Consider the following 18,754-nt stretch of genomic DNA (forward strand, 5'->3'; position numbering starts at 1 on the left):
AAGGACCTTTTCTAAAATTATGTTGGAAATAGTCACCAAGAGAGGTTGCATTTATTTATTTTTTTACAACAAATTTTGGATAAAGCAGCTCTCTGCCATTGAACATGGCCCCAAGGCAGGCGTAGCAAAAGGACACTGTTGATTTTTAATCAGGACCGACAAATGCTAGCTGCTAATATAAAGAGAAAAATCCGGTTAGTTTTGTTAGTGAACTGCCCTGTGGCCAACGACGAGCCCTGGCCCTCAATGTTTAGCCACGGTGGAAACAAATTTAATTTAAGTAATTAAGATTGTGGCAGGGTTTTGCCTGCCCAGTCCACACTATTGCAGAAAGAGCAGGTAAGACACTGGAGATCAAAGTATAGCAAGTTCATTTAAATAGAATTCTGTTTCCACCTGTCAGCAGAGGCAGATCATTAAGAAAATAGCGTCCGCTTTTCTCTCTACCTACTCTCCGTCTGAGCTTTAGGCGAGGCTGGTTGCTTTTCGAATGGCCTCTTTTCTTCCAGAATTAAACTATTAGCTTCCTCTCTGCAGCAGATCCTTCATGCAATCGAGATGTACGGTGGCTGACAGGTAAAAATGTGATTAAGAAGTCCAGTTCCTACTCTGCAGGGTTATAAACACATTTATTTCGGTCCTTGTTTCAAAATCTCAGGCTGATGAAGTTTGTTAGGGGGTTTATAATCCAACCCTACGTTGGCTGACGGGTGTAAACGTTCTCTAGAACACTAGAGGGAGTCAAACAAAGAACCAACCATATAGGAAAAGAAATGTTCTTTTGTAAATGAAAGATTTCTTCCTTTGATTTTTATCAGTGGTGAGATTCATAGTCATTCCAAAAAAGTTAAAACAATCCACTGGACTTTGTTTCCAAGTTTTAAGACGTTTGGGTTCCCATCCAGGAAACTTTTTCAATTCAAAATGTCAGAATTAGTGTTGGGTTCGAGGCTTTATAGAGTGGTCCAAAAAAAAACGTGTCTGCCCCTAAGGAATGGGCAGTCCTTTGGGGTCTATGTCTCTGAAAGAAGGGCAGTTGGGGGAAATTGTTGGCCTGACTGAACGGCGAGATGTTCTTTTCTCCTGTATAGGGGTTGCGGAAAGGAATCAAATTTAACGCTGCATTGCAGGGGTAGAGATGATTCCTTCCTACCATCATACAGAGCACCAGAACATCTCCCCCTAACGACCCCCCTATCAGTATCAGGTTTTGCAGGCTAACAAAGAACCCAAATTACTGCATGTTTTTTGGTTCACTCTATAAAGCCTTGAACTCGTGCTAATTCTGAATTGAAAAAGCTTCCTGGCTGGGAAACGAAACATCTTCAAACTTGAAAACTAAGTCCAGTGGATTGTTAACTTTTTTCGAATGACTATGATAAAAATTCTTATAACAAACAGGAAGTAATCTTTCATTTTAAAACGCATATTACAAAAAAAAAAACATTCTTTTCCTATATGGTTGGTTCTTTGTTCGACTCCCTCTAGTGTTCTAGAGAACGTTTATACCTGTCAGCCACCGTAGGGATGGATTTAAATTCCCCCTAACAATCTTCATCAGCATGAAATGTGCTTGTAACTCTGCAGAGTAGGAAGTTGGGGGACAAATTCTGCTTTGCTCACAATGATCACCTGCAAAAAAACAAGCATGGACATTGGTGCTTAGTAGTTTAACTGAATAGGAATATTTTTTGCCTAATGCATAAAAACTGTCAACTGAACCTTAAAGGGGAACACCATTCTTTTTATATTACATCGTGTTCTACTCACCCATTTGAGTTTTGTGTCATTTGGAGCTGTTCCGAAGATATTCGGTTCTTTCATAGCCAAGTAACGTCTTCCTATGGGCAATGAGTTGAAGGCAAACTAAACTGTTCATAATTTAACATGTAGGCGAATCACTGTCCCCCAGACATCAGCGGTTATATTTTTTTAAACAAAGCGGAGTGTGTATGACGTCGCTTTGTTTTAAAAAAATATCACTGTGGATGTCTGGGAGACAGTGATTCGCCTACATGTTATGAATGATGGCGTACCATAAAGAATAAATTATGAACAGTTTAGTTTGTGCCTTCAACTCGTTGCCCATAGGAAGACCTTACTTGGCTATGAAAGAACCGAACAGCTCCAAATGACACAAAACTAATATGGGTGAGTAGAACATGATGTAATAACGTAAAATCAAGGGCCCAATGTAAAAAAAAAAAACAGCGTTACCCTTTAAGCACAACCAAAAACTTGCCAGGGTATCTTACCTTCTTTGTTCTGTCAGTATATAAACAGTCAAACGGAGCTTGAGACCAAAGCTAGCTAATGTTGCATCACAGGATTTCTAACTCAAATTAAGCAGCCTAAACAAAGCAAAGAAAGGTTGGTTTATGTCATTAGCACTGGTCACCGTTTTACATGGGGAGAAATAATCTGAAACAGCCAACCTCTTGTTTCTCCTTTCAGCTGCAGTTCTGAAAGAAAGGGGCCGATCTGCTGAGAAACAATCCGATGACTCGCACTGCCAAGAAGCCCTGCTTTCCTCTCTGATCCCCCCCCCCTCCATGATTTCTAACGCAGGCACCAGATGCCGGTGCTAAACTGTCCTGCAGGCTGCCTCGTTGTCACCATTTCTACCTTTTACATGTAAAGTAATTTGTCAGAGCATAATGTACTGTGTAGGTTATCTGTAAATTCTTATAAATATGCCATTTTTAATATATAAACATCTATGTATAAAAAGATTAGGGGTTTGTGCAAAAAATGTCCCTGCCACCTCATTTAGCGGACCATAGATGAATATATGCTGCTCTTTAAACTCTCCATGTTCCTCTAGATCATTTTGTACATAGGGTTTTATTTTTTCATTGTGCTAATGAAAATTATGAAGAGGGTCTGCTGGATGTTGAGAAAATCTGCCCTCTAGTGGTGGGCTGCTCTAACAACTTATTTAAGGACTAATCATAGGATGGAGGATTTGTCAGCACACTGGAACAACATGACAAGCACTTTCATACAACTGCATCGACTCAGAAAACCTAGTAGCCAAGGACAAAACAAGAGACACAACTTTCACTAGGAAAACATTAAAAGCATCTGCAGAGCCGTTCCTTGTTAAAATGAACGTTTTGTGAGGCAGCACATCAACACAGACTACACTTACAGCCGAGCTGGCCTTTTACCCCGCCCCTCCTGTAAACCCAAGAGATGAAATAATTGAAAGAGACTGCTTTAGCTCATAGTGTGTGTAGAGTGTTTATGAATATGTTGAAGTGAGGTGACCTAATGATTTAAAAAAGGAAAAAAAAAAAAACCTGTTGCTTGCTGTGACTTCCATTTTGGTGTAAATGTTCAGGGTAACCTACTGTACAGCCCTGTTCTTTGTCTTTTTTTTTCTGACGGACAGCAAACGTCTTACACATTTGTTTTTACATTTGCACGAATGAGGATTCATTTTGTTTCCTTTTTTTATTCTTGTACTTTGGTCAGAACTAAGTGGTGCGCAAACAAGTTTTCATTGTCAATAAAAAAAGACGTTAGTGAGCTTTTGTTGCATTAGTTTTCATTAGAAATATGTAATCTGCAAAGGTTATAGTGCAATATGATTTTACATTAATGTAAACAATTTACAGCATTATTTAAAAAAAAAAAACTCAGACTGGTATAAAATCAAAACATTGTTACGCAAAGATCCCCCACTAATACAATTTGTGTGGCTGAGCAGGATACCAGAAAATATTATTTTTTCTTAGGTATACTATTGGTACAGATTGCCGGTTCAAATATGAAAATGGAGAGCAAACTTATAACATTCTAAACATCTTGTTTATGTACCTATTGGTTTAATGATTCATTTAGCACCCCTGCACTGCAAAAAATTAAAATCTAAAGTCATTTATTCTTGAATTTACGAGATAAGTGAGACACTTTGCCAAATGGAACAAGATGATTTACATTTAAAAGAGAACTATTGCTTTGTCTAATTTTTTATTTTAAGACTAAAAATACTCAGTCCATTGGCAAATAATCCTATTTACCTACTGAATTTGAGGGTTAATACACCTAATTTAAGACATTTTTGCAGTGTGATTAAACTGAAATAATTGCAACTTCCTGTTGACTTTTTTGGGAGAAATATCTGCGATGTTTTATCAAAGCGTGGTTATTTTTGTATAGTCAGCAGATATTAAGGGGAAAACTGACGGTGCCTTTGAAGCTTTGCGGTACTATTTTTTCCAGAACCTTAGCTGTTTCTCACAAAATTTAACGAAATGCAGTTAAAATCAAAGGTTGTCTTGGTTTGATCAGAAGTCAGATTAAATAAATATTGGCTAGCCCAAAATTCCAATTAATAGAAACGCGATAATATTTAAGTACTTCCCTGCTCATCTACCAGGGACAAAAAGCTGTTGCACTTCTAGGACAGCAGGAGAACTAATAAAGGCCCAGTGTTCAGCTTTTTAACATTAACACACTGGAGCCAGTTAAGACATTTTTATGAAAACCTGCGTCATATGGGTTACTGGTATAAATACTAAATCACATCTAGCTAAGCTTTTCCAAAACATTCTGCTGATAATTGGCTAGAATAAAAAATAAGATTTGTACTGTACAGCTTGGTTTAACTTCTTATTAGTTTAATAGAATTACTTCTACATGTAAAAACTACATTTGAATGGACTTTAAGGAGAGGAGGACTTAAAGAAGTTTCATAAAGCTGCTACTAAGATAACAGATACAACAAGTTGTATCTGTTATCTGTAACACCTGCAATCCATTCACATGAAAAAGGGACGGATGAACTGGCTTTCTGAGAACTTTGTCGACCCAACGAACAGTTTTGGAAATTAAAATATTAACTAGACTGTATGCGATTTTATCCTTACAAAAATTATACTTTTTGGGCGTCTTAGACGGAAATTTATAAAAACAACTTTCTGCATGAATTTCAACTAAACCTTTTGTTAGTTTAAGGGCAACTTGGTTAACCTTTGAGTCAAGTCAAAACTCAAGGATAATTTACTATTACATGCTACAAAGTAGACATCAATTGGTTTAAAAGTTAAGTTCCGTCAAATTCTATTGGGAATATTTAAGAGTAGGATTACACACCAAATTAAATATTTTGAAGCAAATACTGTAGATCAACCCCTACATTATTTAGGATTTACATTTACTGTCAAATTTCCCCTTGTAGTCCAGCTCAGCATTTACCAGTATGAACTAAAATGTGTTCCTTGGTTATAAGAAACGACAAATTTAAAGCGAAACTCTAGTTGCTGTACCTGTGAGATTTTAATTATAATCAACGCCTTCCTAATACCCGCTAATCACTTCTTAAGGATAAGCAGGATTATTTTCTAGTATGTTAAAAATATATAAACGCGTAAAGGCACACATTTGTTTTAGTCAGGGGTGTTAAAGGAATTATTTCTCTAAAACGTTCACATTCATTTCACTACGCTACGTATGTTAACGGAGTAATACTGTGGTCCAGTTTTCTTTGTGTTCAAGCTGAATGTCGTCTCAGAACTTTTTCTACTTGCCTCTCAATGTCTTTAAACACTTCAGGATCCTCAATGGTTGGAGTGACCTGTGAAGGGAAATATTTACAGAGTGAAAATCTGAACCAGCATTCATTGAATCTTTAGTCTCTATTTTCTAGGACATAAAAACATTTCCAGTAGGACATGTAAATGCATCCTACCTTGTAGGGTTTGCCGTTGATCAGGTTGGCCAAAGAAGAGCGAGGGATTTTTCCGGAACGCGTTTTCGGTAACCCGTGAACAAAGAGCACATTCCTAAAGGCGGCCACAGGCCCGATGTTGTCTCTTACAAGCTTCACGACCTCCTTTATGATTTCTTCCTTGGTTTTCTGCACACCTGAGGCAAAAAAAAATTTTTGCAAAATGTTAAAGTTTAAACTGGGTTAACTCTTTATTTTCAAGTCTGAACTCTGACTAATCAGCCAAGACCATCATGCATCAATATATGGTGCAGAGCAGGTTCTTCAGCACACAAAGCACTTTGGACACAGCCTAAAGTTTATTGTCAGTCATCTAACCAGCACAACATCTTTCACATTTATTGTGACTCCTAATGCATATGGCTTGTGACAAACAGGCCTTCATCTTGCTTTTTGCCATTTTCCCCAAAAAGCCCTAATTATTGAAGTTCACAGAGCTGTGGATATCTGGAACCCATCCCCTTCTGTAATCAAAAATGTGTAACCTTTACAAGAATCTATATCACTCACCTAGCTTAAGTACACACAGCGCCAAAGGAACGTGGCCCTTCAGAGAGTCCTCGAGGCCCACCACAGCACAGTCTGCCACGGCGGAGTGCAGAAGCACCGACTGGAGGAAACAAAAACGTCCTTTTAATTAAAGGGAGGAGTGGTGGCATAGTGGTTAGAGCATAGAGCTTGGAATCCTGAGGTTCTCAGTTCCAGCCCCACTCCCACAGCCTGCTACTCTGGCTCTCTGAGCAAAGACTCTTAACCCCACACTGCTCCCTGGGTGCCGCACAATGGCTGCCCACTGCGCCTCAAGGTGATGGGTTAAACGCAGAGGTACATTTCTCCAATGTGAGATCAATAAAAAAAAATCAATTAACAATTATTATTACTAGAAACTAATATAAGAAAAAATAACCGTCATTACAAATCCATGCAATGATGATCCCACCTCTTCTAGAGCTCCAGCAGACAACCTGTGGCCAGCCACGTTGATGACATCATCAGACCGGGACATAATGTAAAGGAAACCTTCCTCATCCAAAAATCCAGCATCCATTGTGTCATAGTATCCCTAGGAGAGATATTAAAAGTAAAGGTGTTCACATCAATTTACATTTCTATGTTTTTCATATGTAAATATATGTATATATAAATGTAAAAAAGAAAGAATGTTTCATTAAAGCATCCTAGAAAAATTAGGTCATGCAAATTTAGCATGTTATTTACATGCTAAACTTTAGTAGTTATTCTGCAATATCAAATTTAAACACTAGAGGTCTACCTTTTTCCACCAAAGGAGTCAGCCTTTTTACTAATACTTTATAAAACCGGAACTGACTGCATCATAAAGAACAACTAATCCAGTTATTAAAGCAACAAAGAAATTACCGGGAACTTGGAGAAGTAGAGCTCCTTGAACAGATCCTTGTTTTGCCACAGGGACAGAGCAGCTCCAGGTGGTAAAGGTAATCTATAGGGGAAAAAAGGCAGAAATAAACAAGCTGTGAAAAAAATAAAAGACCGAATGTCTCACTGCCTCTAATTGGGCTCCGAGCAACTTCAAAATATATAATCAGTGTTTTTGAACAATTTAAATAAAAGTATCTTTATAATTCCCTGCAGTTCGTCTTGATATGCAGCCAAGCTATGCTGGACCTTACCCGACCCGGTGACAGGCACCCAAACAAACAAAAAGTGCAGGAAGGAAAGGTCAGGAAGTCATTGTTTACAGAGACTACAAGTAATCCCTCCTCTTAGCCAGTTTCCTCCATGTCCTGATCCCTAAATCCCACATTGCAGAAAAAGAGTTCAAACTTTTCTGTTCTCCTTTTTAGTTCAGATTAAAAGATCGGTGTATATAAAACACAGCATGATAAAGATGTTGAAATAACTTTATGAATATAGAAGTTATCAGTTTTGGATCGGATGCATTTCATGCGCTCATCTTTCTGTAGCTTTACGAGGGGCATTCAATAAGTAGTGCCACTGACACACTTCCAGATGTTTGATCCAGCTGAAATTTTGCATGTGAGGTTATTTAAATCTCTGTCGATTAAGTAACAAATCACAGCTCTGAACTATTTGTGGTTTCTGACTTACAGGTGTTTGAAATGAGGAAAGTCTGAAATGCAGCCTGCTGAGTGTCGAGCAGTGATCCGATTTTCTATTCGAAAGCAATCACACCACCGGAGACTTTTGATGAAATTAAAGTAACTTATGGTGATGATGCCCGTTATATGACCTTGCAAAATGTTTTACAGGGTTATATTATGGGACATTATCACTATAAGTAACTTTCATTTGATCAAACGTCTCCCGTTGTGTGCATCCTTTTAAATGCAAACACAGACTTGTCTCAGTTTGAACACCTGTTAATCAGAAACCACAATTAGTTCAGAGCTGTAATTTGCAATTTAATCAATATTTCACATGAAAAATTTCAGGTTCGTCAAACATCTGGAAGTGGGTCAGGGGCATTACTTATTGAACGCCCCATCGTATATCAACTAACTATCAAGGGATAAAGAGGTGAGGAGTTGTAATAGATTCAAACATGTCCACCTCAAGCTGTTTTTCTAGAGCAGCAGATCCAGTTTGTGAATGAAATAGAAGAAATGGTCCAGGTTTCCTCCTAAGACCAGGAGGAACAATAACACAGCTGTTCCTGCCCGTCTTAAGAGCTCAAACTCTGTCACTCTATGCGCCGCATATTGGAAATCCCCCCTCAGCAGCACTCGGTCATTACCAGCATTTTTAAAAAGTGCAGGGGAGTGGAGTGGAGGGTGATAACTGACAGGGAGCAGGCTGGCACTGAGAGCAGCACACAAAGCTCTGCTACTTTCTGTGAAATTCGCTTAGAAAATCTGTGTTATAAAAAAATGTAAATTACCAGCTCTCTGCTTTCAGAGAAACTAACCGGTAAAGTCAAACATGTGCTGCTCGTCTCACAGAGTTCATGTCTGTTGAGCTGCTTTTCTGCAAACACAAAATATTCTGCACGTGTGTGAGTTTTTTAAAGAAAAGCAAACTACGTCTAATGTCGGCTTGGCTTACCTGACCACAATATTTCCCAGAGTTCTTGGCTTCACATCTTGCATGTCATCATCGATTACAGTAACTACAAGAAAACAAGGTGATCAGTCGGTTTCTTTTCAGCCTCCGTGTTCAAACTGGCCAACTAAACATGTTGAGAATTAAAACACACACACACACATATATGTATATATATAGAGATAGATATCTATATATATATATCTATCGATCGATAGACACCTATAGATACTTTTTTTTAAACACCCCATTGGTTATTAAGTTACCAGAACCACATAAACATAAAACAAAGTTCTTAATAGATTTATTAAATTTTAAAACAATGGCAGAGAGTTTTTTAAGGTTCTGAGGTTTTTCCCTTTAAAAGACATCAAGGTGGATGGAGAAACGAAAAGGTGATGAGTGATGGACAGATGGAGGGATGGATGTGCTGAATAATAGATGAATAGCCTGGTACATTTCTTACCGTTGTAACCTGGAACTGGTTTCCCAGCCTGGCCTGCAGGTGGCGTGAGCGAGTTACCCAGGCCGATACAAGAGGAAGTGATGGCTGAACCAGTTTCTGAAGAGAAACACAAAATATACAATCTCATTCAAATTCAGAAAGCACAGATAAAAGGCTGATCAAACGCTTTCAATCCCAGTTTCAGAAAACAGCTTTTTAGTTTTAGTGTCCAATTTGCATTCACTAAATCCCTTCAATGTTAAGCTGATCCAAGGAAAACGTCCAGAGCCCTGTTGCTTCTGTGAGCAGCTTTAACCTACATAACAAAACCATGACAGCTCCTGTGGGCTCTTCCCGACACCACAGATCCATGCTCCAGTTACTGCACAGACTCGGCTGGCAGGTCTGCTCGCCCACCCAGCAAAGGCATAACAGAATCAATCCAGCTCAGCATGGGAGATTACATCAGGTACAGCAGCTGAGTGGGCCAGCATCTGTCTTTGGTGCTAAATGCAAAACCTAAGATCAGTGGAAAGATATTCCTCCCTTTCTCTCAATGTTGGTGCATAAATTTACAGCATATATGGAAGAACAAGCAGAATGATTTTCTTTATTTTCTGAACAAATCATTTCCAACTTAAGCTCCTGTTACACAAAATACAATATCAAGCTTCGTTATTCTAGCCTTATGTGGTATTTAAACAGATATGAACTTGGCATGTATAAGCTGCTACTGGACTGTGTCCATCTGATAAGGAAACATCTTTGGTGTAAATATGAAGCTACACTTCATCAGTCATGTAATCAAGTTCACATAACATTAAATTACACGACCGATCCTGCAACGTGTTTTACATTAACATAAAGAAGTCATGCTGGATTGTTCACTGAAAGGGCAAAAGCTAATATGGCAAGCTTCAAGCTTTTACATCACAATGCAAAGGTCATCTCAGTCAATACAGCAACGTGTAAAATACCAGCAACAAAGTCATTTACTGAGCTTGAAACATTGGACTTCTTGGAATATTTAAAAACAAAGTTGTTTTTTTAATAACACTAACATTTCACATCAAATCTGATAATTTAGAATCAAACCAAGACAACCTGAGTAAATACAGAATTCATGTTCTATTTATAGGTTATCTATAATAACCTTTCTATGTGTGACGAAGGGAGTTCAAGGCAAAAACACGGCTGGCAAAGAGAAGACAAAGGCCAGTCTTATCTATCTAGGACTGTTCCTTTACAGCTTCAGGACCTGGATGTGTTTACTTTAATTAAAAGTAACAAAGATTCTACTCTCTACTCTGCAAAATGTTTGGCAAGGATTTTTCAATTTAATTCAATTCAGTTTATTTATAGCGCCAATTCACAACATATCTCATCTCAAGGGACTTTACAGTTCACCAGATGCTACAGTCAAATTGATTAAAAGTTTTATATTCCCTGACACTAAGCATGCTTGTAGCGACAGTGGAGAGGAAAAACTCCCTTTTAACAGGAACAAACCTCCAGCAGAACCAGGCTCAGTGTGAGCGGCCATCTGCAGAGGCCGACCTTGTGACCTACAGTGGGATAATGATCCAAAGCATAGCATCAAATCCACTTATGATTGGCTAAAGAACAAGGAAGCCTTTTTTCCTTGTACAGCTTCCAAACGTAATCCCCATTATTTCCCCTTTAATCCCCGTACACAGAAAGCTGAAAAAAGGCCAGATAACAGAGACTGATGTAATAGACAGAATCAATATTAGCATTTACTTGTAGCATTGTACTTGTACTTGTAGCATTTAGTTGTTGCTGCCAATGATAGTCTATTAATTTCAGAGCGCATTTTCATTGATGACCGACTTCATTAACAGCCCTTCTTGTATTTATGCTATCCATCATGTTATATTAAATGTTTAAAAAAAAACAGAAGCATTTGGGTAAATAAATCAAAAATAAAAAAGGCGTCTGGGAAAAATACTTTCTACAGTACATCAATAAGGCCTGTAAAACCTAAAAGAAGAAAACAAATAATGTTAAACAGTTGGGCTAAACCTCACAGGGAGTTTAAAAAAACATGATTTTGAATACAGATACAGGATATGGGATCAGACATCAAGGAACATCTTGGGAATCTGTAGTCAGGAAGAAGTAATAAAATCCACCTTTTTACAAAAGTGGGAAAAAGTAATAATCCTCCAGCAGGCGGAAATCAAATGAAAGCAAAGATTCTTCAGCTTTATGTCAGCAGGTTCCAAAGAGAGTGTATTTTCCAAACTATCGATGACAAAATTGAGGAAAGGAAGTGTCAGTTTAGAAAAGAGATATCCCAGATTAATGGATACAGTATTTTTGATGGATAAATGTCGAATCCTGAGCAGTCATAAAACAAATTGTGTTTTCCAGTTCTAGATATTTACGGAATTATTTCTGCTTTTCTTTCATTCCTGTGTAAATTCCCAGCCATCGGGGTCATGGTGACCAAAAAAACAGGCTTAAATCTGAGGCAACTGGACTTTTGCTCAGTTTTTATAAAAACATTTTGACATCCATCAAGGAGTCGCATATGAAATTTAACTAAACATAACATATAAGAGAATTTTAAACCTAACAACCAACTCAGACAAAAACTGGTTAATTCCAAGGACAGAACACCCAAAGCTTGTTAATGTGGTCCAGTAAAGAAGGACTGAATTCATATAGGGGATACCAAACACATGGTGCAGCACAGGAGAGCCAGTGGCTCTGTGCAAGATTAAGCTCTACACTGGCACTTCAAGAACAGAGGATGCATATTTTATGACAATGTTCAGATTTTGGACATAGAGGGCAGACAGTTTGAAAGAGGGGTGAGCTAGCCCTCTTTGGTAAAATGGAAAAGCCAGCACACACACAAAAAAAGGGTGGTGATTGCAGTTTCATTTTCTTTATTCACTCCAAAAATTAAATTAAAAAAGCAATACAACTGAATAAAACCCGGTCATCAACTCACTCTGAAAAACAAGTAAATAGGAGATATCTTAAAAAATGAAAACTCAGGTAAAAGAGACTGCAAATATGCCATCATCTCAACAGTCAACAACCCACAGAGCCATCTGAACAGGATGACAATGTTTCCTATGATGAGGGGTTTATAAGTTAACGTCACATCGAACGATTTGATTGATCATCATCAGTTTGAATAAGAATACTTCCTAAGTTTGCACCCATTTTGATGCCAACAAATAACTTTTCAAACAATGCCATGATTGAAAACAGAAAAACCCTAAAGTGTTTGGGTTTTACAAATTTTTTTAAATGCGCTTTCTAAATAAGCAATATATCGATGCACCTATACCAGTATTCTACTCAATCTTGTAAAATGCTTAAATTCTACCTGATGGGCAACATGTATTTACGGTCGTATTAAATTTCAAATCCTACCATTATCATGTCAGTTTATGTTTCTGATTATGATCATTTGTGGCCTGGAGCTGTTGGTAAGATATCACCACAGTGACATCAGGCAAACCAAGCAGCTGCATGCACAGCAGCTTCCTGGATCTTATACTGCAGGGCATATAAGCAAGTCATCAAGAAAATGCTGAGCAGATGGAATTTAAAGTAAATTCACGTCATAGGACAATGTGCATTCCCAGTATGGGCGGCATTGTGCTCAGGCTTAAGCTGGTTGTGAATGATAGTCCCCTCACAGCATTGTATAATGAAATGGCTACCAGGAGGAAGATACTGGGCCTTTTTAAGCACTTTGAAGTTCTCTAGAAATGCTCATGTTTTACATTTTTTTACATTAAAGCGATCTTAACTGGCTTTTCTAATTTCCTGATGGTCTAGAGCAGGGTTAACCAATTAAACGGGGTCCGAATAAAGAAAATCAACAACCAGTAAAGGTTTGGAGACATTTCTAATTATAATCTGTTACTTTAAACAGAAATTTAACACTGAAATAAAATGCAGGTGTTCATGCATCCATCTTATATACTGTACTGATCTTTTAAATGAGAAAAAAAAAATATTTAACAACAATCTGTCAGTTTGGTATATAGACAAAATCCTGATTCACATCTTTTATAAACACCTGAACTGACCATTATTTTTTATTTTTTCTGGCTTAATGTTCGCAGTGGGCTTTAGGCTGCCCTGCAAGACTTTAAACCTGGGTTTAAATGGAGACTAAGCCATTCTCAAGCAAATATCAAGGTGCTCATTTTGAGCCTGGATCCAGATTTATTTTTGATTCTGTTCATGGTGGAGAATCCTGCTTTACAGCAGCAGGTTGAGCCAAACATCCTCTACAGTAAATGTGCAGGGTCATCTTTGAGCACGCCATTTCTCTTTTCTTTCACCAGTTCACCACAGTTCTTCCAGCAGTTCACACTTTCTCTGCTTTCATTTTCTCATCGTCTTCTCCTTCTTTCCCATCGCCCGGCTTGCCACAGGTTTGCCTGCTGTGTCTAAAAGTAGCAGCAGCAGCAACCCAGACTGACAGCTCATTGGCTAACTTAGATTACATGCAGCCTGTTCCCGGGCGCTCTGGAGGGGTTTACCATATTAACAGAAGAAGCGGCACAAATGAAGTAAGACACTGTCATCAGGCAACATGCAGTCATTTATAAATGTTTAAAATCAGGTTGGGTCCGGATCCGGACCACGGTCCTCTAATCTGTGAGCTCTGGTCTGTTGTGTTAAATTATATACTATAAAAATTTTAGTCTTTACAGACCCATGTTAATTTCTTAAATGACAAATCTGTATGGGTGGCATGTAATCTTTACGACTCCTTGTCAGAAAATGCCTGAATATTGGAAAAAATATGCAATAATCTATAAAAGCAATATCGCAGTGCGCTACAGCAGCTCCATAAGTGGGACCGCAGACACCTGCAGATATTGGTAAAGACCACCAGGACACCCAACTCTCCAAGTCCAAAGTAGCGCTGCCTCCATCATTAAAGACCCCCACCCACCACCAGCATGGGTTATTCACTCTCCTACCCTCTGGCCGGAGGTACAGGAGGATGATGCAGAAACAGGTTTAACAACAATTTCTCCCCTACAGGCATCAGACTTTTAAACAGCTTAACCCCCTTAAGGGCAGAACTCCACCTCACACACTTTTCATATCTGGACACTCCATTTTACTGCACCACTATAACAGAAAATACTTCAGGTAATTTGCTTAATTGTACAATACTGTTCTAACTGCTGAATGCTGCACAAAATGCAATTTAATGTAGTAAAATGATTCTCTAATCTACGTTCTTAGTCATTATATTTGGTTGTTACGTTTCTAATCTTTTTACCAGCATGCTTATTTTACATTTTTCATTATTATTGTCTCAGCATTCAGTGTGGACAACAAATTAAGAATTTCCTTATACAGGAAAGCTTTTTTGTTTTAGTTTCGTTAGGTTTTAGGTATGCTCTGCATACCTAAAACCAGAACTAAACATGGAGAATCAGCATTTAGTTCCTATGCTCTACTTATCTGGAACAAACTTCCAGAAAACTGTAAAAGTGCGGAAAGCCTGAGTTCCTTTAAATCAAGACTAAAAACACATTTGTTTAGGACTGCCTTCGACTTTTCTAGTTAAACAGTTCAACTGAAACATCATTAGTTCAAATTTTCTATTTTCTTTAGTCCAACTGTTTTTAATGTTCTTTTTTGTTTCTGCATTTTTTTATTTATTTTTTTTCCTACTTGCTTTGATTCCATTTTATTTTCCTATAGTTTAATCATGTAAAGCTCTTTGCATCGTGTTTGTACTGAATTGTGCTATACAAATAAATTTGCCTTGCCTTGCCTTACTGTGCATATGATGATAAAAGCTTTAGATTTTATTAATTTTTTTAGTATGCATCCTGATATGTTTTTACCATACTGTATGGACATGTTATCCTGTATCGTGCAAAAAGAATAAAAAGGTTTAAAAACATCTAACCCCCAGAAACACCATATATTGAAACATCAATACATTTTAAAAAGGCTTTTGTTTTTCATAGGAGAACCTTTATCTGAGCCATTTCAGGCCAAAAATTGTCTTTGCCTCACCCTTTATGGGTCCAGATGTATCAGTAAATGTTTCACGCTAGGCTATAGGAAAACATAAGGTCCACGTTGTGTGACCACTTCTGCTATAACCCTTTGCTGCTGAAACACCACAATTTCCCCATTGTGGGACATTAAAGAGATTTTCTATTGTATTCTATTCTAACATAACCCATCCTGAGTGCAGTTAAGGTGGGGTCAATTGTATCCATAGAGGCTTTGTGCCCTTTTAGTTAATCAATAAAATGCTACCACCTCAGACCAAACTCAACGTCCCTCCTGTACCACTCTGTGTTCTCTTTGTTTTATTTTTTTCCATTCCTTCTCAGTGTAGGCATGATAATAATGCTGTCTAAACTGCAGAGTAAGAGCAACACAGCACCATGCCTCAATCACACCACAACTTAATCTATTTTAGTTTCCCAGTCACTTAGCTACACCAACTTCATTAGGCTATAAAGGTGAAATACAATGCAATATCACTCTGCTAAATTATCATATTTATATTATAAGCTAATGAGTATTGCTACTAAAGCATGACAAATATGTATTTTGAAATTATTACTGCAAAAGAGGAAAGAGTATACATTATGAAACATGCATACTGTACAAACATGAGTATGTGTGTCAGAGCAATGAAGATTTCCACATTATGGGACATAGCTTCATCTTTCTTTCGCTTGACTGTCCGCTCTATGTGTTTAAATTAAATCTAGTCTGTGTTTTCCTTATGCTTTACTACTGTAAACAACATTGTAGGGAGCCAGGATGATAAATGTTACCGATACTGGATCAACGCTTATTAAAGGCCTCTAGATCAAAAAAAAAGGAGGAGTTTAGAGCTGCAGAGAAAGAACTAAGAAAGGAGGAGGAACAACATGCAACCATATCATTTGTAATTTGTATTATTAAAGCACTGGAAACAAATGCAACCATGATGACGTTAAAGACTTGCAGAAAAATGATTATATTTAAGTGAATAAATCAACCGTTATTTGACAATGTATTCTCATTATGCAAAATTTATTTACCTAAATAATGAGCATTTGGTTTGAGTTATTTTCACACACATTCCCCTAGCTTGCTTTAAACTTTTTTTTTTCCTTTTTCAGTAGGTTCGCTGTTTGTCCTCCTGTACGCAAACAAATCAATCTTCCTTTCTGTAGAAGATTACTTTGGCCAGTGTGAAGCCTTTTGTGTGTGATGAATGGAGTGGAGAGAAGCAGAGAATGTTGGATGACACTCGGGAATAACAGAGAAGGCAACACAGTGGCATGTTTTGACGCAGAAAAGTTGCTTTGAACTGTCGGCCCAGCGTGAGCAGCTTGGAAAGAAAGAGAAAAAAAAACATTCTCTGAAGGGAGAAGAAAGATTTCTGTACTGATTTTTTTTTTTATTATTAGAACAAAAAGCTTAAACAACCTAATATTTCTGTGTGTGCAGTTTATATATACAAGGCAGGCGATGTTGGCTAAAGCCCAGCGGAGGCTGATGTCACAGTGGTTCAAGTGTATAAATGTTAAAGCAGCAAATTCACAGCTCAGCTTGAGTTGACTGTGATTTCTAAACCAATTGCGTCAGACTGGTGTTTACATTGCAGTAGACAGCTGTCCTAAGCTTCAGACCTGAAAACCTTTGAGGGCTTGTTCCAACAGCAATGTTGCACCAAAAATCCTATAAAAACACAAAACCAGTGAAAACAAAAGTAATTAAAATGTAGGATTATTAAAAAATGAGTTTAAATGAAGTTAAATAAGAAGGGAAATTTTACATAGAGGTGCTAGATGCATGCTGCTCTGTGTATTTCTGTTACCTTATATGGACATAATGTGATCTGGGGGTCAAGACAGGAAACTGCAATCCTTGATTTTGGGTGAGGCTGATGGAGCCTAAGGAGGTGTAGTTTTAGAATATAAGGGGGTGAAAACCCAGTTAGGGGGTCTCTTTCCTTCAGTTGATGGAGGAAAACCAAGCTTGAGGTTTAGAAATTGATTCACAGCAAAAAATTGAAAACTGAATAAGTATTTTTTCCTTAAAATAAATGCATTTTTTCTTGAATTGAGGAGGTAAGTGAGACCCTTTACCAATGGAACAAGACAATTTACATTTAACATAAGAAAAAGCAACTGCATTGTCTAATTTCAAGCACATATACGTAATTTAATCTTTTTCTAATAGTAAAAATACTTATTCCATTGGCAAATAATCCTATTTAGCAACTCAAATTAAGATTAAATACACTTTATTTCAGAAAATTTCACTTATTTCCAGACCATTTTTGCAGTAATCTTTTTATGATTTGCTTATATAATTGTGTATATAATTGTTCTCTTATACTTGACTGCATTAAATTGTATTAAATCCTTTTAAACCTTAAAATTATTTTTCCTTTCTGCGTTACATGGAGATTACTGCTTATTAGAATACAAACAGGACCTAACAGAGGTAATGTGTTTAGAATTATTTCTCTGAATTAGGTTAAAAAAAAAAGTTGAATTTCACCATTTTCCCCACATTTAAAAAATAAGACGTTTAGTGGCTTAGAGATAGTTATGCATATTTGAAGATGTTTAAATTATTATGGTATCTAATATTTAATATGGATTTTATTGAATAGAAATGAAGGAAGTAGTCCTGAATTGTAGAGTAGGAATAAATCCCCTAAACTGTACAGTTCTTGTATTGGTTAAATGGATGGACCAGACGAGGCGAGTTGTTATACGAGTTACCAAGAAGCTCATAGTATTTCTGGAGGACCAGCAGGAAATCACAGCTCATGACAAATAGGTTTGCATTCTACATTTTTAGAGCAAAAATCACTTCTAGGCACAAAATGGTTTCTTTCCCGGAGCTGTGAAAGCAATCACCCCCCATAGACACGGTATATTCGATTTCATGACCGATGTCTGTTCATAAGCTGCACTAGCAGGAGATTCACTTTATGTAAAATTATTCTGCATCCCCATATACACAATTTGATTCTTCTCTTTTCAGGGTGTGTTTTAGCTGGTAGTGAATTGATCCACTTTTCCTCCTTAGATTTTAATCTAAATTCATTTTTTTAATCTATGTGCATTCCAAGCTGGGTGTCCTGGCAACATTTCTTTCATCTATAATGACAAAGATTCTTGATTCTAACAAGCCACATACTGTAAATTGGAGATTGTTTACATGTGAAGAATGTCCTCTGATCAAATGAGAAGCATTTGAGGACAGGGGACTTGATTGGGAATCATGGGGAGCAGATATTCACTAATAACACATACTACTAGTAGAACACCAGTTACATACTGCAGCTGGTGCAAAGAAGGGATGTTTTGTGGCAATGAAATTTAGTGGCAATTTTCAGCTTGGGCTCAAATGCAAACAATTGGTCAAACTTTCAGTTGGTTGATTGACTTTATTGATCTCACAGTGGGGAAATTTACTCTTTACATCAGCTCAAATAGTCAAAGGAGAAGAAGAAGGTGCCAAAGGAAGAAAAAGGTACATGGGAT

General features: G+C 37.4%; 2 protein-coding genes across 2 annotated transcripts in view; one reads left to right on the forward strand and one right to left on the reverse strand.

The window, feature by feature from the left end:
• Positions 1 to 2,663, forward strand: part of ppfia2 (protein tyrosine phosphatase, receptor type, f polypeptide (PTPRF), interacting protein (liprin), alpha 2) — a 205,410-nt gene extending 202,747 nt beyond the window's left edge. The window contains exon 32 of the mRNA XM_015376309.1: positions 2,455 to 2,663. The gene's annotated coding sequence lies outside the window, so the exon portion shown is untranslated. The remainder of the gene's footprint in view (positions 1 to 2,454) is intronic.
• Positions 2,664 to 5,300: 2,637 nt separating this feature from the next.
• Positions 5,301 to 18,754, reverse strand: part of acss3 (acyl-CoA synthetase short-chain family member 3) — a 50,815-nt gene continuing 37,361 nt past the window's right edge. The window contains exons 10-16 of the mRNA XM_015375726.1: positions 9,243 to 9,338; positions 8,780 to 8,843; positions 7,115 to 7,196; positions 6,675 to 6,797; positions 6,245 to 6,344; positions 5,696 to 5,871; positions 5,301 to 5,581 (exon numbers count right to left, since the gene is read on the reverse strand). Coding sequence (XP_015231212.1) covers positions 5,498 to 5,581; positions 5,696 to 5,871; positions 6,245 to 6,344; positions 6,675 to 6,797; positions 7,115 to 7,196; positions 8,780 to 8,843; positions 9,243 to 9,338 — 725 coding nt within the window. The 3' untranslated portion in view covers positions 5,301 to 5,497. The remainder of the gene's footprint in view (positions 5,582 to 5,695; positions 5,872 to 6,244; positions 6,345 to 6,674; positions 6,798 to 7,114; positions 7,197 to 8,779; positions 8,844 to 9,242; positions 9,339 to 18,754) is intronic.

This window comes from Cyprinodon variegatus, unplaced genomic scaffold (assembly GCF_000732505.1).
Source record: "Cyprinodon variegatus isolate N-32 unplaced genomic scaffold, C_variegatus-1.0 Scaffold7, whole genome shotgun sequence".
NCBI lineage: Eukaryota > Metazoa > Chordata > Actinopteri > Cyprinodontiformes > Cyprinodontidae > Cyprinodon > Cyprinodon variegatus.